This window comes from Plectropomus leopardus, chromosome 10 (genome assembly GCF_026936395.1).
Source record: "Plectropomus leopardus strain MGB_pleo_1.0 chromosome 10, ASM2693639v1, whole genome shotgun sequence".
In the NCBI taxonomy this organism is placed as follows: Eukaryota; Metazoa; Chordata; class Actinopteri; order Perciformes; family Serranidae; genus Plectropomus; species Plectropomus leopardus.
The window spans coordinates 23,616,412-23,639,097 of NC_142185.1; the positions used below are offsets into that span (position 1 = coordinate 23,616,412).

General features: G+C 41.8%; 1 protein-coding gene across 2 annotated transcripts in view; it reads right to left on the minus strand.

Annotated features, from left to right (window-relative positions):
• nalf1b (NALCN channel auxiliary factor 1b) overlaps window positions 1-22,686 on the minus strand; it is a 115,177-nt gene that overhangs the window by 85,391 nt on the left and 7,100 nt on the right. The window contains exons 2-3 of one of the 2 annotated variants that reach the window (XM_088083332.1): window positions 18,616-18,724; window positions 11,769-13,115 (exon numbers count right to left, since the gene is read on the minus strand). In XM_088083332.1, coding sequence (XP_087939458.1) covers window positions 11,769-12,497 — 729 coding nt within the window. In that variant the 5' untranslated portion in view covers window positions 12,498-13,115; window positions 18,616-18,724. The remainder of the gene's footprint in view (window positions 1-11,768; window positions 13,116-18,615; window positions 18,725-22,686) is intronic. The other variant, XM_042495001.2, reaches the window with a different exon arrangement.

Below are 22,686 nucleotides of genomic sequence, written 5' to 3' on the forward strand. Positions count from 1 at the left end.
TCATTTGTCAGTCTCTCTCCCTCTCCACCCCTCTTCTGTTTGCTCCCGTCACCTGATCGCTGTCAGCCTCTCTCCCATGTGTGTTGTTGGTTATGCTGCAGTATGTGTCTGCTTGCGCTGTGTACGCACAGTCTGTGTGAGTTTATAAACATGAAGCTGCATGTATGTGTGCCTGTCTTCTCTCGCTCCTCTGCTCTGCTCTCCCTGAATCAGGACATGCTGTGAGCGGCTGATGATGATGATGACTCAGTAATGTGAGAATGTCACCAGAGTCTGGGAACTGAGACTGGTTTCTGTCTCTCTGCCAGTGCTGCTCAGACTGTAGCTTTCTCAGCACACTTCACTTTTGCTGCTGTCAGTTCCCTTTTGATCTTGTTGTTTTTGTTCCCATTTCAAGTGTCTTTTAAGCAGGTGAAATCCAGATGCAATTTAATAAACTTCTCCTGACACACAGACACGTAATGTGTCTCCAACTGATTGCAATACCAGCTTTTCTCAAGCTACATGCAAATCAGGATTTCAGTCCAAATGGTGGTTGCAACAGACATGAAGTTATTTGGCTGAAAAACACTTGGAGAAGAATAACTAGTGCAAAAACATAAGTAGCTTAGCTAGGTGGCTAACAACTATCCAAGAACCAGCCAAAACACATGGATTACTCATTTGGATTAACGAACAAGACAAAAGTTTTGCTCTTCATTACTCACATCCCTTCTCACCGATAACAGATCAATGCTCTTTAACCCACACAGATCATTCAGCGGTCGCACTGATCAGGGATCAGATAAACACCACAATAGCACATTATGTTTTCTGTCTGACCTTATGTGTTGCAATCACAGCTTTCTTCCTGCTGCTTTTAATGTGACAGGAACAATGATGGAAAATGTCAGTGTAATTTCAGTGTCACTTCAGCTGCCATTATCACAGGGAATCGGCCCTGTAAATAGCTGCTTCCACAGGCCGCTTACTGACATAGTTACACTTGGGAGCACAAAATTACATTTGCTTCTTGGAGAGATAGATGTATTGATACCTTTTCAGTATCTGGCAAGAATGCTTTTCATTCTTTTTGGCATTTACACTTTTCTGGTATCTCATGCTGTTGCTATCTGATCCACCAGAGACTCTTGAAGTTTTTAAGTGTCAAAAGGGTCTGAGGTCAGCTTTGAAATTTTTTTTTTTTTTACAAATTTTCCCTCTTACCCCAAGTCCAGACTATACATCATAAACAGTGGTGCCCTGTATTTTATCTGACAATAACTAAATACTAAAAACAATGAGGCTTAACCACAACCACCAATGAATCTACTATAGGTTTAGGATGAACAGGAATGAAATCCAGGCATTCCAAACACGTGAAAAACATGGGGGAAAAAACAAGGAGGAAATACATGAAAATGCCTCTATTGTAGTGCACAAATCGTTAAAAAAGACAGCATCTTTCGATCACTACCAGTCTTCGTCAGCACTTTATAAACATTCACATTATAGATATGGCCCCACCCATACAGCGGCAGGAACCAATAGGAAGTCAGCACATAACCCAGATGATGAAATGACAAAAACAGAATGAATAGCAAACCATAATGACAAAACAAAGAGAACATGAATTCAGATAGGAGCCTGAAAATGTCCCATGCAAACCCAGTATGGGTTTAGCTTCACAGTGGTTAAGTTCAGGCTTGAGATGATTTAGGGTGGTTTCGGAGGACATGTAGGATTTGTAAACAGCCTGAGAAGAAGTGCTTTTGCAAGAGTCAAGCTGAAGTGAACAAACTACCCTGCGATTCCTGCATGTAAGCAGGAAGGGGTTGGAGATTTGAGAAAATGTTGTTTAAGATGAATCCATTCTCGTCTGGTGGTTGCAGCTGGGGGAGGTGACAAAAAGCTACAGTCAACTTGGGCAGTTTCCAGCAGCATCAACAGTATATACAGGAAGCCACATTCACATGAATCAGATGCTGACTGAAAAAGAAAAACATGCAGCAGCCTAATTTATACAGTTTTTGCTCACTCAAATACAATGTTCTTGGGTGATAAACAACTACTCCAAGATAACATTCTTTTGTTAAAATATTGTTGGGCTCCTTATGGCCCTTGAAAGGCCACTTCTTTCTAACTCTACATCTTCAGATTTATTTATTTTTCAAACTTAAAGTCTTCATATCATAGATGTATTATAATAACGAGATTCTGGATAGCAAGATGGCACCAATGGAGCAGATACACAAAAAAACATCTTCTAGCTTCCGGGTTTACCTCTGCAGCATGAGGCCTACTGCATAAGCAAAGCAATGTTTCTCCCAACAGCCCTGCCTGCCAGTTCTAGCTCAGCTCATAGACTTTACATTGTGATAATGTCACTGATTTTTAAATTGCTTTTCTCGGCTTGAGTGAAGTTTTACAAATATGAACCTCAACAGCTAAAAAAATCACAATAGAAAGAGTCATAATCTACCTTGTTTGCTATTCAAGGCAATCTCTCAACTATTTCATTGATGTGTCTTTTACAATGGCGGTCTATGGGGAAAAAGCTTTTTAGGTCATGGGGGATTTTTTCACCGCAATACCACAAGTGGCCATTGGAAAAACTTGGAAGAGCGGCTTTCTAGGGCTTGCTTCAGATCCAACCCACATTAGCAATATATCAGATTTAGCGCAGCACCTTCTGGAACCGCAAAAGGCTTTTTATATTTTTGACATATACAGTACTCCCCAAGACCAATATACAAACATTTCATTCATTGAACTATTGTACAGAGAAATTTCATGTGAAGAACCTGTTCACCTGCACTCATAATTCAGATGCTTTTACCTTCAGGATATGAAATGTAATGTACTGTTCCATTCAGTTTCTCACCCAATATGAACACCATCAAAAAGCAAACTGACATTGCTCTAAAAATAGTGTCTATGGAGCACTCACTTGCACTCTCTGCTTTATAAATCCCTTCAATGAAGTTCTGATTAAATGAATTCCACTTTTATCAATGACTTACTCTATTAAAAGGCACATTTTCTCTTCCTTTCAAATAAACAACTGAGTCTACAGATCAATGTCATGCTTACGCACAAGAACTAAATTAAGATGTGCATCTTAACACAAAAGACCTTGAGACCAGAAATGTGAATCAGTGCTGGGCTGTCATAGTGGCACTTCTGTATCTCTAATGGTTTGTGCTTTAAAATCAGTCTCCTCTCATTGTGGTTTTTGTGAATCTAATTGTCATCTTCCTTTTGTTTGCCATCAACTAACACTGCATAAAACTAAAATAACAGACATCCGCCGTATCCTGGACACAAGTGCAAAATCTGTTGCACAGAAGCACACCGGATATTCTATGTAAGTCGTGGAGACGTTTATTATTTGATATAGAAACAGGCTGTCTAACACAAAAAAATCCTCTTAAATAAATAAATGCCTGATGTTTACCGATTTTATCGGAGAGTTTAATGCATTTTGTATGGAGTCAGTTATCAATAGCAGCCATTTCCGTTCTCTCTCGCTCCTTCCTTCTCCTCACTTTGTCACAGAAAATCAAACATAACACATCACCCACTCATCAAATCATTCAACTAAGCATACCAGTGAGACAGAGGAGAGAAGAGACAGATAGCAAGTGTGCATTTGTAAAAGTCATAATTTGTTTATGCCATAGATCTGATTGAATTGGATGCATTACTGCAACTTTCTATCTCATTATGAGTGGGGCTGATCCACAGTGACCGGCTAGATGCATGCAGCTTCTTACTGCACACAGTCACACACATAGACAGGCACATACTGTTTTTCTTTGACTTTTTTCAGCTGACCTAAAAGGTACCCACGCAGCAGGCAAACAGGACAGCACTCCTCTGAATGAGGGAGAGGACTTTTTTCAGAGTAGCGCCGAAAAAAAGGAGAAAAATATGTGGATAGAATGAAATGGGTGTGGACGTGTTGATTGGAGCTAAGGCCCAAGGCAGCGAAGAAGGGAGCTGTATGGTCTCATTGTGCTGCGTAGACGGGGAATCGAGGACGACGAGGAGGCGTTTCCATGGGAGTGCTGCTGTGTTCTTCTCGAACAGACACATTCCCTTATCTCCTGCCTGGGGAGAAACAAACACTGGCAGCTCATATGAAGGGGAGTTTCCCTGGATCTATTTGAGCTGCGTCGAGAAGCAACAGAGCCCTAATTGAATTTGAGGGAGAGAGAGAAAAGTGCAGGACTTGCAGTAAGGCCATGCTGTCTGCGTTGATAGCAGAATAATCTGAGCATTATGTGCTCCATCAAAGCCTACTTTTATTTAATTTACATGGAAAAGCTGTTCGTTTAGCACAACATTCACTCATATTACAGCAAAATGTGTTAACAGAAACATACGCTGAGTCTGTATGTTTCTACGTCTGAATGTGTCCAAAACTCATATAAATATATAAATCCTGTATACTGCATATATATCTACTTTGAGCTGAAAATATCAGGGCAATTGTTCATGTGCTACGTGCTCTCATTTATTTATTTTTTAATATCCATTCCAGGGATGGCAATGTCTGCTGATTGATCACTTATCTCTACGAATACTGGGATTGCCATCACATTTTTGTACACACATTTATGGTCCCCCGACAATGGGTACTATTGATCCTGCTGTTCTCCTCACTTTGTTTTGGTTCAGAGTGAATTTTTAGATGGACTGACAAAAACAAACTCACCACGCACTTATTTAGTAACTCCTCTGGAGCTTTTCAATTGTATCACACAATCTCAACTTCTTTTTAAATAAATGTGTTATTGAATTTTCAACATAGCTCCTCAAGTATAAAACAAACAATCAGGTACACAAACTCATTCGGTGCACTTACAAACATTCACAACCAGGCGAGATTGTTTAGAAAGCGCCACCAACATGTATGTTAAATCACACCAGAGGCAGAAGATCGTGTGTTAAACATCACACCCATCATGCCTCTTTAGATCGCGGGATGCCGCGATGCAGCTGAATGATACCGCCATTGTTTGGTTCTGAGTAAAAATGCAGTAAAAAGAGGGGACTTAGTTGAAAACCTATAATGCGATCTCTGTGTAAAAGCGTCTTCTCTCAGCACTGTTACAGGTGTTAGCATTGTGAGCTACACCACATCCATACTGAGAGCTGGAGAGCTGGTTTCATAACTTGTTGCTTGTATGTTTTTAATTTGTGTGGCTTTCTTTAAAGTCAGAGTAAAGTGAATTCAGAGATTTGTTTCAAAACACATTCTAAATGTTGGAAACTGATTGCTGAAAACATGTTACAAAGACCCTTTACTATATAGTACTGAATTGTGGAGTTAGACGGTTGACTGTTTTTTCACCATTTTCCTGTTTAAAATTTTTTGGGCGAGCCTAAAACCATAGCTCGATGATGCAATGAAGCTATACTCAGCATAACCCGGCCACTGACAATGTAGCAGTATAAAAACGAGGAGCATCATTAGCATAGTCCAGCGATTGGGCGTGGTCTCCAGTCCTCCAGCTGACACGGCCCCAGAGTTTAAGATCAGAGAATACTGTGCATTTATTCATGATTTTGAGACCTTCTTTTACATACTTGGTGATTTTTTTGGTCATTTAAATGTGGCCAGGTGTTAACACATCTGTGATGTGACAAACTCAGAACACATTTTAATTATCACTTTACCTGGACTTTAACTGTAATTTTATTACGTATATTTAGTACTTTTTTAAAAACTTTTTTCTATTCTTTTGTTTGTGTTCTTGCATGTTTACATTGGGGGCCTGTGAAAAATGGAACTTCAATCCTGTTTATGCCTTGTACATAACGCAGAGTTGACAATAAAGTTGACTTTGACTTTGACTGCTTCATCTGCATCTCACATAAACATTGTCAAACATACACATATCTACATCCCCACACTCACAAACATCCAAGCACAAAACCGACACACCAGCTCATCAGCAGACAGACATATTCAGACACGCACATGCTTACACATACACACTTCTATCTTTTCATCAGACACCTTTATGTCTGAACACCCAGCCCGTTCTTTGTTCTTGTTATAGATTCACTGATGTGCCTTCTGCTCTGTTGATCTACCCATGTATACATGAATTAGATGTTACTTTTATCAAGTCCTTTTGTTGCCTGGTTGATTTGTCTTCTTCAGAACTTGATTCTTTCCTTCAAACATCATCAGATCAAATTTAAATTTGTTCAAATTCTTTGATTAACACAAAATACCTGCAAGACCAATGACACTCCCAACAGCCTCAGCTGTACTTTGTGATTAGTGCTACTTAGCCAATATTAGCATGTTAGCGCACAATAAACAAAGGTAGTGACCATGTTTAACTAAACATTAACATGTAAGCACTGTCATCACTGACACACGAAATTATCAATAAAGTTTTATCTTATCTTTTGTATGGTTTTACTTTGACATACACCAAGACTCTAGCAGGCACTTTTTGTTTCTGTTTTAATTCATGTAAAACACAGTCCTCCCATCTTCACTGTTCAAACATAAACAGCTAAATTAAATAGATGCTTAACTGAAAAGTCTTGAAGAAATAACAAGTGATAGAGGTGAAAAGGTGATTTAAAAAGCACAGGGACAGAGACTGGGTGAGGGAGCACACGATGGGATTTGTGTGGACAGGGCTGTAATTCAAGGGAAGGAAAGGACCTTAACCTAGATCAGTATCTATCACTCCAGCAGCAAAAGAGAGCTCAACACCCACATATTTCTAGGAAGGGAGAGGGAGAGAGAAAACAAGGCCCCTGATGGGAAGTAAGTCTATAAGGAGGAGGGAGAGAGGGGTGGAGGTGATGTAGAGACAGATACTGGACACATGTGTACATGTGAGGTTGGTTCCTCAGAGCTCTGACACAGATGGGGGAAAGACAAAGAGGGAAAGGATGTGAAAGTGAGCGAGAGACAATGACAGATAGAGGGAGAAAGGAGATCAACATGTTGAGACAGAGCCCTGGAGACACAGCCACCAGAGAAGCAGAGAATTATGGGAGTGCAAATTAAATTACACCGGAAGGGACAGTCAGGTCTGGACCTGCAGGAAACACTGCACATGGGGCTCTTTGTGTGTGTGTGTGTGTGTGTGTGTGTGTGTGTGTGTGTGTATGTGTATGTATAACCACATGTCTGTGTGATATAAACAGGTACATACAGAGATCAAAAGGTGTAAAGAACAGAAGAAGGAAAAGGTATTGACAGAAAAAAAACAGGTAACAAAGACGGAAGATATAGCCAGGGGTGGTAGTGCTCGAGTCGAGTCTCAATTAGGTCTGACTAGGGAAGATGCCAATCAGAACAAGGCTCACCAAATAATCTTATTTTGGTTTAGAGTGAGTTAATAAAAATACGTGCTTGCTGTGGTCTTGGTAATAATTTGTACACACACTTTCAGGAAGTGGGGCCTGTGAGCCCCAAGTCAAATCAAGAAAGACCCAACTCAGTCAAAAGCAGCATCTGATAATAACAATTTCTCTACTCTGTCTTTGGCACTCAGCCCGATCTGCTCCTTCTAAGGATTTATATCTTTAAAAACATGTCACAAATGTATAGTTGTTTTTTCTGTCATTTTCTAAAACAGCTGTGCACTGTAGTTTTTATCAAATGATAAGCAAAAAGAAGTATATAGTGCATTTGTTGGGGACTATCCAACAGATAAATACACACTCAGAGCTCTAATGAGTATTCACGACAGCAGGACGGGGTATGTGGATTGACTCTAAATAAACTACAGGGCCTACTTTCATGGAAACAGAGAAACATGTCACCTAGAACAACAGTGTGGCTCACTGATGTGTTTTTAATACATTTCGGGCAACAATGGAGGTCCATGACACAGAGAAATATGCTCTATGAGGCTTGAGCTACACAGGTAACACTTGCCAGTAAACTCTAGTAACACATCACTCTCTGACAGCAAACAAGGGCGGCCCAGTGCCAAACAGCATCCTGATGAAAACTAGCTGGTTTGAATGATAACGACATCAGCAGTTTACATCTGTCCATGAAGATTAGTAGACTTGTTATGTCATATTATGTGCGTGCGTGTGTGTGTGTGTGTGTGTGTGTGTGTGTGTGTGTGTGTGTTCTGTTTACAGTATTTGTGTTATTGATGTTGATGCCTCTTTGAATTTGCATAGGCTTCCTCATATTTACCATTATTTCTTCTCCTTTCTTCTCATCCAACTGCTTACCTGTTCTCCTATTCCCTTAACATAAACAATACTGACAACACACGTCTACAGCATAAACAAATACCACATGATGATACAGTTTAAATTCATTTTAAAGGGACAGTTCACCCCCAAATCAAAGCTTCATATTTCTCCCTCATACCCTCATACCTAGATTTATCAGTCTAGATTGTTTTGGTGTGAGTTACAGAGTGTTGGAGATATCGGCTGTAATGATGTCTGCTTTCTGAGTGTTTCCCACAGAATCACAAGTGGCGGTGGCTGACGACAGTGGGGTAGGGGGTGTTACCTTGTGTGTAAGTCCCTTTTTTATTATTCTGTACCCCATCTCTAAATTTGGACATTTTTGTCTGTGAATGCGGCAGAGGCGAAACTCATCCTTAATTATTTTTATCCCTCAGCAGCAGCTTGAGTCATGGATAGCTGATCTGGTCAGAGCTGATCAGATCGATGGACAAGTGGAGATGCTACTGCTGAGTGAGTAAAAGTAAACTTTTAGACCCTGCACAGTGAACGTTTCACTGCGCCTGGTGTTCTTCTACCCCATCTGTGACAACAGTTACGCTCTGATATCCGAGAGTGTGGTGCAATGCATAACCAAACAGGGTGTGTATTTCAACAGCACTCTTAAGGAATGGCCCAGCTCTAAAACTAATTGTGGCGGTGGGTGTTTTGAATGTGGTGGCCCGCCACAAATAAATGAAAGTGTGAGAAACCCTGGCACAAGATGACAAAAGTAATGGCATCATAATTGCATGATTTCTGGAGACATTACTGTTGAATTTTTTTCTATTTTTATTTTTTTTATTTTTATTTTATTGTTGTTTTTTTTCTTTTGGGTGCTTTGAGCACCAGAGGCCATCTAGTTCCACTACACTGGAGAGAAGGCAGACATCTCTACAGCCAATATCTCCAACACTTGGCAACTAACACCAAAACAATCTAGATTGATAAACATGTAAGAGAAAAAAACATGTATTTCAGATTTTGTGGTGAACTGTCCCTTTAAACCATTCCAAAATACACTTTAAGTGGTTGTTTAAAATTTGGATGAAGAAGCAAAAATGTCTGAGATTAGAGATATAAGAGAGATAGGCGTGAATAGCAACAATTATGATTTCAAGCTGTCTAATGTCCTTTTATTGTCCAGCAGAGTGGTTCTTTAAGTAGCAGTGGTTTGCGATGCAGGCCCGGGGTGCTGTGCTTTCACAAAGGTCACACGAACACTGGAGCAGATTAGCAATTCAGATTGGGCTAAAGGGGCTAAAAGGCTGCTGTAGCCCTGCCTGAGTCTGATCACATTAGCAAAGAGTAGGAGTGCAAATGCACACTCGTGATTAGACGGTACAAGAAGGAGGCAGCTATAAGATGTTATAGGACGCGGTTTCATGCACATGCGTACATGCATGCACACAGTCTCTGACAAACAGGCCTAACATTAAATTATGAGTTACAAGAAGCAGACATGTAAACAACACTTGAATCCATTGTGAAGGTTTATCGTCTGCATATCTTCCCACTAACTGTCCTTCCTTTTGACACACGCACACACACGGATTATCAGCACTCTCACCATATGCCGCTCTTCAACATCCATCTCGTAGAAATGGGTTTGGGTTGCAGGATCATTACAAGGGCAGTTTTGAAAGAAGATTTCCTGTTTTCTAAAGTTCACTCCCTGACTTGTTACTATGGAGTGCTGCTGTGGTGATGCAGCAGCTCCTCTGGCCATGGACATGTTTTACTGTAATTATAAATCTTCAAAATGTTAATGTTCAGGACGAGGAAATTGGTTAATATGAGAACATGTTACAGCAAGGGTGAAAAGTTCATCTGCCAAGCATAATTAAAGCTATAGCATAGGTACAGCACAGTACCAGAGCCACTACAAGCCTCACTAACATACAGTAAATCTCTTGTATTCCTGTCAGGCCATATTCCACATTCCTAATGTCATTACATTCCATATTTAACATACCAGCAATTCTCCACCCTGTTAATGAAAGACCCGCATAACCCATATTTTCCATCTTTCATGTGCTTTCAGCCAAACAGAAACACATGAACCCACTCGATTTAGCTAATCAGATATAGATAGAGGTGGGAAAGACAGAAAACATGTAGTGTCTGCTTTGTTTGAGATATGAGGCTGTTCTCTGTGCAAATTCGCCAACAAAGTCAACAAAAACAACCATACGTCACTGCCAGACTAATTAAATCAATTGTTTCATAACTACACAGCTACAGGAACAAGCATGTCCTCCTGAAAGGCCTTTTGCAGGGCTTTCTTTAACCAGTGAGCAAAGGGGGATGCACAGCTGTTGGGGGAGATGGAGCCTCTGCAACAGTCCAGCGCACAACAAATGATCCAGATTGAAGTGTAATAACCAGTGCATCCCCACCATGTTACTATTTACAGGTACATTTTCTTTGCTCAACACAGCCGAGTGGGCTTTGATGCCCAAAGTAACACAAGACGAAGTGTTTCTCTGTGAGACGATGTAGACCCAGGTATGTTAAGCTGTTGACATGCACAACATGTACTGCACCGCCTGAGATATGTGCTGTCTAAGGCTGCAATGTTATTGAAACAACAAGCAAACCGGGGACAATACAAAGCCTGGATTAGGTGCAGAAATCACTGGTGTGCTATTAACGATATTGAAATGAGCACCACTCAACAGCCCTCTCTCCCCTCATCTGATAGAGCTGCAGCCTTTTGCTCCAAATGTCAAACATCACTTCCACAGTCACAGTTCACAAAGTAGTCCATATTAACCCTTTGAAACATGAGCAAATTGGCTGGATTGCTTCCAAAAACATAGGAAGAAAGCAATGAGCAATGAAAGAATGCATGACCCCAGAATGAGCAAGAAATTTGTAAAAAAAAAAAAAAAAAATTTAAAAAGTACAACAAAATTACTTGAAAATTAGTTAAGATTTGTTTTACGAACAATAAAGTTTAAAAACCCCAAACAAAGAAATTACATTCAAAAAAGTGTTTAAAAATATAATAATTTTGTAACATAATTTTTCTCTAGCTTTTTCCCCCTAGATATAGTTCCCTAGCTTTTTTAAAAATCATTTTCTAAATCTAGGAATGTCTTGCAATTTGTGAAACATTTCTCGCCAAGGAGCTGATTGTTATTTCCCCCATGTTTTTGAAGGAAATCGCACCAATTTGCTTAGGGTTCAAAGGTTTAAATACCCGTGAGAGGTGTCTGAAAGCAGCAAAAGAAAAGTGATGTCTCTCAGGTGTCAAAGGGTTAAAGGATTAGGGAAAGAAGGGGAAAATAGAAGGAGAAAGAGTGTTGAAGGACTGCAGGAGACTTGTCCTCTGGTCCCCAGTGCTATTGTCATGTGGTGCAGCAGTGTGTTTGTGTAAACCCTGACAGGCCAACTGATGCAGTAAAAAGCACCGGTAGCCTGATCTCTACAAAAAAAAAATATGAATACCAATATACTGACAGATATGCCCAACGGTTGCCATGACGACTATGAACCCACCCCCTTAAATGCACTTGTGCGTGTGCGTGTGCGTGCCTCGTTAGTCCTACCTTGCATTCCTCCATGCACGTCCTAACCGAGTATGCATCCGTCTCGTATTTCTGAACCAGCAGTTCAAACTCCCGGTAGTTGTCCTCCGCCAGCTGGTCAAGAAGCTGATAAGCCCGGACACACTCGGTGCATCCATCCTGGTCCACCCCCATGGCCATATCCAGGGTGCAATTCACAACCTCCGGACTCGTAAACCCGTAAAACAAATCCAAAAGTGAGTAGGTATTACAAAAAGAAAGGTACAAATCGCTCAGATTCACGTACGCCAACTGTGTCCCCTTTTCCCCTCCACCGGAGAGGCCCAGGCGGCACACGGTCGCCGCGTCCGTGAAAGTAAAGCAGTCTTTGGACAGGCTGTCTGGATGACAGGTGTCCATTCGCCACAGAGTAGAATTCCCTAGAAAAATATCATTTTCCCCTCTGGCGAGACGGTTGGGGTCAGGTGATGTTGGGATGTGGTGTCGGTGGAGGGAGTTTGGGTACTCGCCCATGTCCGTAAATGCAAGCCCCTCGTCCGACCGCTTGTCTCGGGTTCGCGTCAGTTTCGCCTCGGCGCAGAACCACAAGTGATCAGAGAGCAGGACGGTGATGAAGAGCAGAGAGGCCAGCGACAGTCGCCATCTCTGGGCCCGCTCCGACTCGGTAAATGGCTTCTCGTTCTCTCGGGGTGCAAACCAGTATTTTAAGCCCTCATCATGCTGCCGACGCATCCAAGCACCCCTGGTCATATTTTAGGAAAGTGCTGCCCTGGCCGACTCCACCGCGGGGGCTGCTCTGCCACAATACTCATTGACTTGAGGGGGAGACGGACTCCGGTTGGTTCTCCTCTGTAACGGTGGGGTGCCGTGCCTCCGCCGGTCCAGGGCGCTCCTCTATCGCGCCCGCAGCAATCGGTGCTATTCCGATCCAATTAGCGCGCCCGCACAGATTAAGCTTCGCGCTGCCGCATCCCGGTTCTCCATGGCTCTCCGGGGGGAAACGGCGTCCTCTTTGACCGCATGCCCCCCTCTCCCTACCGTCCCTCTCCCGGGTTTGTTCTCTCGTCGGGGGCGCAGGGAGACCAGCTGTTGCGAGCCTCTCGGTGCTGATGCTGCGCGTCTGCCCCGCCGTTCGCTTTGCAGATTCACTTAAAGGAGAGCAACGAGCCCTTTCGATGCACGCACACTGTCCGGTGCCTGGGCGGAAAGCCTAGAATCCTGTCTCCCGTTGGCCATTGTCATCTTGGACCGCGGTTAAGTTGCCGCCATGTTCGTCTTGAAACACTTTTTCGGAGAGCTGGGTCGGTTTGCGTCATCTCCATCGTTGCGATAGCTCCATCGTTGCGCAGTGGCGGAGCAGCTTATTACCTATATGCACACAAACACACGCAGAGACATACACACACGCGCAGGGAGGGAGAGGGAGAGAGAGCACAGACACACAGAAAGGTGGTTAAGGGTGTTTAGGCTATCCTCTCTGCTCTTCATGAGTAATAGTCCCCAAATGTTGTCCTGGCAGGGCACAAACTCACACTTTTGGCGACATCTTGCTTTTGGTGCAGGATAGACGCGAGTCCATTCACAAGAACAACAATGCAGTTAAGACATCACTCTAACTGTTCCAGTCATTTGGATTTCATTGATCTCGCTCGTTTAATACACGCAATGCAGACTGTAAATTTTCAAATTGAACAGTGTTTTTCTTCCCCAAAGGAGACACAGATATAAATAGGTCTGCTAGGGAAATTAAAGCTTTGATAACACTGACAACTGGCAGCTGAGCAAGCAGGGTTTGTGCTTGTAGGTTCAACAATATAATGTACTTGTTCCCTGCATAGGTCCCATCTTATCAGCTCTGTTGTGTTTGGTAAGCGGGTTTAAAACAAACACTTACAGTATGGCTCTGTATGTAATGTACCTGTGTGTAACAGAAAGAGAAAAAGTGGGGAGGGAGAGGTAGTTGCTCTTAGGGTGCTGAAAGTAAATTACAGTATTTATCCTCGTCCTCGGAGCGACTAATCATTGTCAGTGTGCATGGCTTGGAGTGCCACCAAAGAGATTGTTGCTTAATGTTAATGGGCTGTATATTGGGAATAAGACAGGAGATGATTACCTGATTAATTCGTGCTTAAAGCAGGGCGGGAGGCAACTTATTCTACAATTTGTTGTTGAGGGGGGAAAAGTGCTCATCCAACACCAATCCAATTAGTTTTAGAGCAGTCGGTGTCCCCCTGCCAAAAAAAAATTTTGCCACAAAATACTGAACAGTGATGGGAAATAAATGAAATGTTTTACATTGTGTTTTTCTTTCCTGTGAGATATCAGGACTTAATACACTCGATGTTATCTGTGCGGAAGCTGTGGTTTACTTAGTTTAGTGTCGCAGGGGTTTGCTTTGTGAAACCGTCCTCAAACACAACAAAAAGGAGAAGAAGAAGAAGAAAGCCAGTGATATAGGTCATCTCTGTTATGCTCTGAGAGAGTGTGTGTGTGTGTGTGTGTGGGGTCATGTTTTGCCACTAACGTAATTTGCTGATTTATCACCAAATGTCAGCAGGTGCTGCTCATGCAAGGAGATTGAATTTGCATGATGTTTTTAAACCTCTCCGTCTCTGATTCACCTCTGATCATAGCTGAAAATCCACTGCACAGGGCCTGAATTTTGGTGGGAACATTGACTGAATTTGTAACAGCGGATGGTGTTGTGGCAAACATCTGTTGTGTCATTGCTAAGGATGCTTGAATGCTCATCATTCATCACTCATTGCTCTCACATATTATGTCACTGCAGGATGCTGTGATCATGCCTCGCGGGGATAGATGTCCTACTTCGGCTGGGATTGTCTAGTCTTCCTTAAATTGTAGTCAGTTGCTCAATTTTATGCTCCGTCTCTGACCCTGACTGTGTGTGTGTTTGTGCATACGTGTGCTTCAGCCCCCCCTCCTGCAATGTCGGGAGACGTATGGATGGATATAGGAGACCTTGCCAGGAGTTTCATAATACCATTTCCAGATCTGCATTTTGATTGGTTCAAGCTGAACGCCTGACTTATGTCAGCTCCTGAGAGGTGGCCAATCAACAACATATGGAGTGTTTGGCTGGCACAGCAGAGAGTCGTCAGTTTCACACCACTCCCAACACTTTCCCTACCTGTGTGTTTGTTTGTGTATGTGTCTGTAAAGGAGACAGAAGTAGTGTGAGGGCAAGAGTAAGACAGAGTAGAGAGTCACTGCCAAAGAGAGAGAGAGAGCGAGAGCGAGAGCGTGTGTGTCTGTGAGATGAATGCAGATTGCTGGCCCTTAAATCTGGAGCCATCACAGTAACAGTAAGGGCTGGCAGACATGACTCATCCACTACCCATGCCAGGGATCTTAAGTGTGTTTGTGCATGTGTGTCCAATCTGAAACATCTGTACATACATGTGCAGAATTGAGTGTATTGCACCTCTTCTTCTGTTTAACTTTGCAGGAAATCAAAAGTAGAAAATAAATGTATCGTTCAATATCAAACCCTCCTGTTTTATCTATTTTTATATCATTGTTCTGTCTGGCTTATCAAAGCTCGAACATCTATTTATAAATGCCTATTTAAAAATGTTTTATAAACAAATCCAAAATAACGGAGTGGAGGGTTCATCGCCTTTTCAGCACTCAGTTTGAAGCTTTTTAAGTCTGAATCTGATCCAGTTCCAACTATAAAAAGTAACCCCATTCTGTATTGTTTTCCTTGAGTCACACAGGAAGCTTAAACTGATGCTGACAACATTGCCTCTTTAAACAAATCAATATTTCATGAGCATTTTAAGCTTTTTGCACCCTGATGTTCACTATCTCATTATCATGATGTGTTTCCCCACCTATCGGCATTCCTGACAGAGGGATACAGCTACAGAGGAAGACAGAGGTGGCTGTTAGACTGGATCTGACGACAATCAGAGGAAGAAGAGAATTGGGTGACAGAAAAGAGACAGGTGACATCAGCCAACTGTGCAAACTTGTGTCAAATCCACAACCTTCACACCTCCCGTGTCAGCGTGGAACTGGACCTCTTTAAGTGAATCTGTCACTATATCTCTTCCCCTCTCCTGTTCGCCCTTTCTAGATTGAAGATGCATGTTCTTCATTCTCTTCCCTCCTCTTCCTTATTCATCTTTTTCTCCCTTTTTGATGATCTGTCAGCATTTTCTTTCTTCCCTGCCACCATCTCTCTCCGTCCTTCTCTTCTCTCTTCTCCCACTCAGCTGACCCCGTTCGACTCTTCTGATATGACTCTTCTTTAAGCTCTCGCTGTCGTCTTCTGTCTCTCAGTCTCACTCTCTTTCTGTGCTTTCATCTGCCTGACGTCAGAGAGGAGAAAGAGACAGGCTCAGCCTCTCTGATTGGTCGGGGAAGACAGCACCCTCAGCCCCGGCTTACTGTGCTGACTGGATGTTACAAACTGACAAGATGTGTGATTTAAGGATTAGTGCATTATCCCACTCAAGTGCAAATATGTGTATGGAGCTGCAAATTTACCGTATGTTTGTGTTAAACACTTAATGTCTATTTTGTTTGTGTTCTGCTGCTCTGAGTGTGAGCCAGTGTGTTAATATAATTATTAGCTGAATGCAAAAGTCCATTCTCGACCATAGGAGTATTAGCTTGACAAAAAAAAATTAAAGGATCACTTCACCCCATGATTAATGGTTTGTATATCAATTACTCACCCTGTTTTGGGTTGAATTTGTAAACAAAACCTTTTTTGGCATGCCTCAGCAGTGAATAAAGAATCCAAAAATTGACATAAATTCTTGATGAATTGAAGTCATTGGGGTCCAAGAGTAAAAACAGTAAAATCAATACATTAATTTACAAACTCTCACACAACTTGTGCAGTATAATCTTCCATTATCCAGTCATATGCTCAGTAGTTACCAAACAAACAGTCCTATTTGACAAAGACCTGAACAGAAAGTAAAACTTTTTAATGCTCTCTTCAAAGCCAGACTCCATTGACCAAAAATGTTATTTTATCAAGCTGAACACGGGGGCTGTGGGTCTGCCACTGCCTCAGTCATTTAGTTCATTTGTGTTTTTGTGTGACTTTGGTGTTTTAAAACATTAGTTAGGGTTCACCAAAGTCACACACTAACACAAACAAACTACCAACTGAGGGAGCAGTAGACCAGCAGCTCCTGTGTTCAGAGTGGTAAAATTACTGTTTGGCGGAGTCTGGCTTTTTTTAGAAAGCATTGATAAGTTTTACTTTCTAGTCAGTTCACATCAGAAAAGGTTGTGTTTTTGGGAAACACTGGGCATATGACTGAATAAATGACACTTAGATTAAACTGCACACGTTTTATGAGAGTTTTTTAAATGGATGTTTTGACAGTTTTGCTGTTGTGAAATGCAGGAACGTACGACTTCAATTAATCGAGAATTTTCTCCATTTTTGAAATCATTTGTTCATTCAGCATGGTGGCAAACAAGAAAAGCACAGTTTAAATTCAACTTAACACAGATAGGAATTGATATAGCAATGGTCATTTAGGGAGTCAACTTTTCCTTTAGCCCAAGACGCCTTCAACCGCATCTCACATTAGTGAATTGGACTTGCTCAGTGAAATCATGTAGCATAAGTATTGAACTTACGTCACTATGTGATAACAGGTGGTCATTTGTGTAATAACAATTACTGTATATTAAAATACTTTTGATTTTATTATATCTTAGTAAGTTTTGGCTCTTCAGATCAGGTGTAATTTTGGTGCTGACAAGTTGACCAAATATTCTATAAAGCTTTAGATTTTTCAATGTACTTGTCTAACTTTTCACACAGCTACTTAAGGTATGAAAAATCAATTACAATATTCTTGAAATATACACATCTTAGTCCATTGTAGTCACAACATCTCCTCTCTTCTTATATGTGATATTTCATTACATTTCTTAAACTGGTGTGCGCTGCCTTTCCTTACAACTATAATACAACTTTGACAAAAACAAATGCATTGTTCACTGTGATGGACTACATAACCAAAAAATGTCAACCAATGGATTTCCAACCGTACAGGCATGAATGGAAACCAATGGCTGCCTGGAGGTGAAAACATGTAAAAATTTGAAACACTTGAGCACGATTTGCCAAATATTCAGCAGTGATGTAAATTAGACTTGATTTACCATGGGATGGGATTAGATACACCGCTTCACTGGTGTGCTCCTTGCTCGTATGTGATGAAACAAATGTACACTCTGCAGACTGCTCAATTGGTCACTGGACTCGAGGGGGGATTAGGCCGATGATGGAGATACCGTCATGCAGTTCAACGTACCACCCAGCACCACCTCTGCTCCGCCTCAGGGTTTTACTCTCCTGATCGATTGGCTCACCCCATTTCCATTCCAGGAATCTCTAAGCAGTTTATCAACACAGCTCACTTTCCCAAGGACACTGCCTATTCCCATATCCATGATCCTGGATTCCTAGCCTATATTCCCACCGTACAGCCAGATCTCTGCACTCAACCTGCCTCCCGCTTCAAAGGAAATGTAGCTGTCAGGAAAGGCAGCTTTTACCCCGACAAGGAAACATGCAGAATACAAATACATGGCAGAGACTTTGTTTGTGTTGGACTAAAATCTACGGATGTCAAGCCCCTTGCAGTATTTTGTGAATTGTCATGTTTGACTAGTAACTTCAGCAGCTTATTTATACCTTTTTTATGCCCTCTTGTGGTCTGATTTTAAAAATTGTACAACACACAAAATTCTTGTCGGGAGTATCTTCTGGCAATGACACTATCACAACAGTCATATGAAACACTATCAAATATGAGCAAAATATCCTTGAACGTGTTTATGTGTGTTTGTCGTCATCCTCTCTTACCCTGATGTTACATCACTGATGGCCCGACACTGTATCCTGATGATCTCGTAGTCTCTACACAATCTCTTACACCGGGAGTGATTGCTCTCTCTGGGAAAAGACTGACACGCTGTAGAAATGAAAATAACAAAGTGGGTTTAACTTTTCTTTCTCTAACAGCATAACATTTTCAAAACACTGTCTCTTGACGCAGTAAGTTAAATGTTTTATTTTTTGCACAAGATTTGTAATGTGAAATTATCTTTGAGGTTCAATTTGCAACTCTGGAGAAAGGTAGTTGATTTTTGAGTCTAATTCCCAGGTTGCACAATACCAAAGACCCTGGGCTGGTAGTTGAAATGAACCATCAATCCAAAGCATCTTTATTTGATAATCAGCTATTAATTTCTAGAATTAAATACTACATGTTTAAACATTTAAGGAACTGTTTATTATCTATGATAGGGGAGAAGGTGGTACAAAATGGAGGCGGCACTTCAAATATTTTTAAGCACTGACAAGACTGAGTTGTGTTTTTTTAAGTTTAGTTTAGGGGAGGGACATAATACTTTAAATGGCTGTATTTTCATTCATTTAAAAACCTCTAAAATCACACAATTTATCATCACTATAAACTGTGAATATGGTTATTTATGGTGGAGGAAGGGTCATGCATTTTCCCCAGTCACTCAAGGAAGCAAGGAGGATCAAGGGAAAAAAAAGTTTGACTTTTTTGGCTTCATGAATAAAATAACTGACATCTTCCTTACTGGTAGGCCCACAGAGCAGGAGCACTAGAGACTTCTCTGGCCGAGCAGCTAACATCTAGTTAAGCCCTCCACAAACTTGAATGGGGATAAAATGATTAAACTGTGCAGCTCTTTAAGACTTTTAAAATGTTATTGGACCAAACAGATTAAATCCTAATACTGAATGCCATTTTGCAATGTTTTGACACTGAAAAAAATTGTATCCACTGATTTACAGAAGTCTCTTTTCGAATTTAAGTCTATGGAAAAAAGTCCTTTTGAGCCAAATTGCATCATGTGACAGCTGGATGTTGTAGCTACATGGTTAAGCCACTATGTCAACTTGGTTTCAAAGTCCAGCACACTTTCTGGGGGCCTGGTACAAATGTCATACGTGGCAAAAGACTACTTTAGTTGATTCCACATAAAAGGGGGCACCATAGGCAAAAAAAAAATACAAAATTCAAACAAAAAAGCATTCAGAAAATATTTCAAGCAAACTAATTTATGTCCCAAATATGTTTAATGAAACCAAAGATATGTGCACATTTTTTCTGCAGGGGATCTTGAATTCAAGGAGTGTCTTGATCAGCCCCATCGCCTGCTTCCTCCAGATGGAAGGAGCGGGCCCCTGTAACATCAGCTCTAGCCCTAGTGTAAACAGCAGAAGGCAGGATTTACAGGAACTCCAGGGCTGAGACTGAGACTCCTCACTCCAGCAGAGTGAGCCCAAAGGGGTTTTTGTCACCAAGCATCCCTGCTGTCAACACCAACCTGAGCTGAACCTACATTACCTCCCCCGTCTGTCTATCCTCTCCTCCAAGTCTCTATCTGTACATTAAGTTCCACTGACTTAAAAATAGAGATCAAACTGATTTGAAGGAGCTGTTCTCCTGCACTGAGCTATTGGTATCACTTGAGCTCAGTATTCCTCATATGATGTGAGCTTATATAAAAATTTCATATGGCTAAATGTAATGGGACAACAGATAGAAGGCCCTGGATGAACCATTTATTAATGCAAAGCGCAGTAAAGGCTCAGTGTTTGAGCAAGGAAAATGAGCCTGGCATTTCTAAATGCATTTGCCTCTCACTAATCTGTGCTGTTAGAGAAAAGCACCTCCTGATGAAAGGGATATGTCTGCTCCTGGATCCAACAGGAAAGTGTGTGTATGTGTGTGTGTGACAGGAGGAGGGGTTATGTATTATCAAGTCAAATCCAGGCTAACGTGAAACTTGAGCTGCATCCAGTGCTGAGATCCAGTCACCTCTCATCCTGTAGGAGTGGTGTGTTCACAGGAATAAACATACAGCAGCTACCCAGATTGTGCCTGGGATGGGGCTGGAGAAAGGCCAGGGTAGCTCCGCTCCAATCCCCCAGCCTCATCTCTCCTTCCCTCTCCTCCTCTCTTCCGCTCTGAGTGTTAGCGTGCTGAGCCTTACAACATCACCGAGCAGTCCCTGCCACTGTGTTATAACACAGCTCACAGGGCTAATCACGCTGCTACATACCAATTTCATCGCTTCAATCTCTGTCTCACTCATGTCATCACTGTCATACTGCGTAATTGCAAAAATGATCTGCAGTGGAAATTGCTTAGATCCGATAAAATATAATCAGCAAAGGTGACTTATTTTACAATTAAATTTGCTCTTGCTGTTTTTTGGCAGCCTTATGCATCTAATTTGGTGCTGGACCAGCTTTGTTATCATTTTTAATCATACCAGCTGTGCCTGTCTGTATGCTGTCAGTCAGTCTGTTGCTCCATCACTTTAGTCCAGACTAAAATATCTCAACAACTGTTCAGTGGATCAGCATGAAATTTTGTTCAGAAACATTCATGGTCCCCAAAGGATGAATCCTAACGACTTTGGAGGACCCCTGGCTTTTCCTCACTACCACAAAGGTCAACGTGTTCACTCATTAAGTGAACTATCACAGCATTTATTACATACATTTAGCTACATTTTGGTTGGCTGTTATGTGAAATTGGTTTCAAAGCCTGGTGCTGTTCCTGGGAGGTTGATCCCCATCAGCCTCAACTGTACATTGTGTTCAGTGCTAATTAGCAAATGTTAGCATGGTTCCATGCTTTGTTAAGATGTTGAACATGCTTAACATTATACCTGCAAATGTTAGTGTTGTCATTGCGAACATGTTAGCATCTTAACATTTGAATTCTGCTCAAGGCACCACTGTGCTCAAGCACCACAGATTTATAATAATAACTAGATACCAGATGCCAAGATGGTGCTACTCATTCCTGTGGAGTAGCTCAACAGGCGCATACGCCAAAAACGTTCCCAGCTTTTAGGTTTACTTGCACAGCATGGGATAGGAGTTGACTGATGTTGGTTTTTCTGGGCCGATACCGATTATTAGTAGTTAACGAGACCCATAACTGATGTTTGGAAAAAAATCAAAATAGAAAGAATCATCATTGACCTTATTTGCAGTTTGAGGTATCTTGTGAAGAGTTTTAGTTTTATTTACAATGGTGGCTTTAGAGAAAAATGCTTTTTGGGCCACAAGATTTTTTTGCTGCAGAAAACTGGAGGCAAGAATTAGCGGCTTTCCTGGGGGTCTGCCAAGCACACCCTCACAGAGCTGCCATGGGGCTGTAGACTCTTAGTCTTGCGATCGAGTAGTACAGCTCCTCAGGTAACACTCTCTGTGTGGATTTCTTGTTTGCAAATAAAGCCAGGGTTCAGTCACTATCTAATCTAGTATGCATGGTGGTTCGTTCTGTGTGCGAGCCCGGGCCCGCGTGGCACTGTGCTGTACTCGGCCTAAGCCCTTACTCTGCATCATCTATCTCATCGCACAGACTGGCCGACCTCAGATGACTTTGCAGACACACTCTGCAGTCTACCAGTCACGTGCAAATCTCTCCCTCTCTCCCTGTAGTGGCTTGTTCTACTTCTGATCACAGCACACATCTGTGCTTCTCCTGGCAATTTCAAATCTACGTCTAAGTGAGACAATCGAAGGAGGAGTGCCATCCATTAGCGGCTGTTCGCAAGTTGCTTGTTAGGTGCGCCACTGTAAATCCAGTTACCCAGGAGCCATGTTAAATGTAAAGATGGTGTCACCGTTAATTGTGTTATCCGCCTATTTGCAGCTCTGCTAACTGCTCCCTAAAAGCTGCTGTGATATCAAGGATGCTTGCCTCCTCAACAGCAGCACACACGCACACTTGTGACCTCCTTCCTCCCTAAACAACCACCCTCTTTTCTCTCTTGGACACTTATCCCTCTCTCTCCATCAGTCATGCTCCTCTCTGTGAGGCTCTGTAAATATCTGCCACAGACAGAGTAAAGTTCAGGAAAAGGTCAAAAGTGA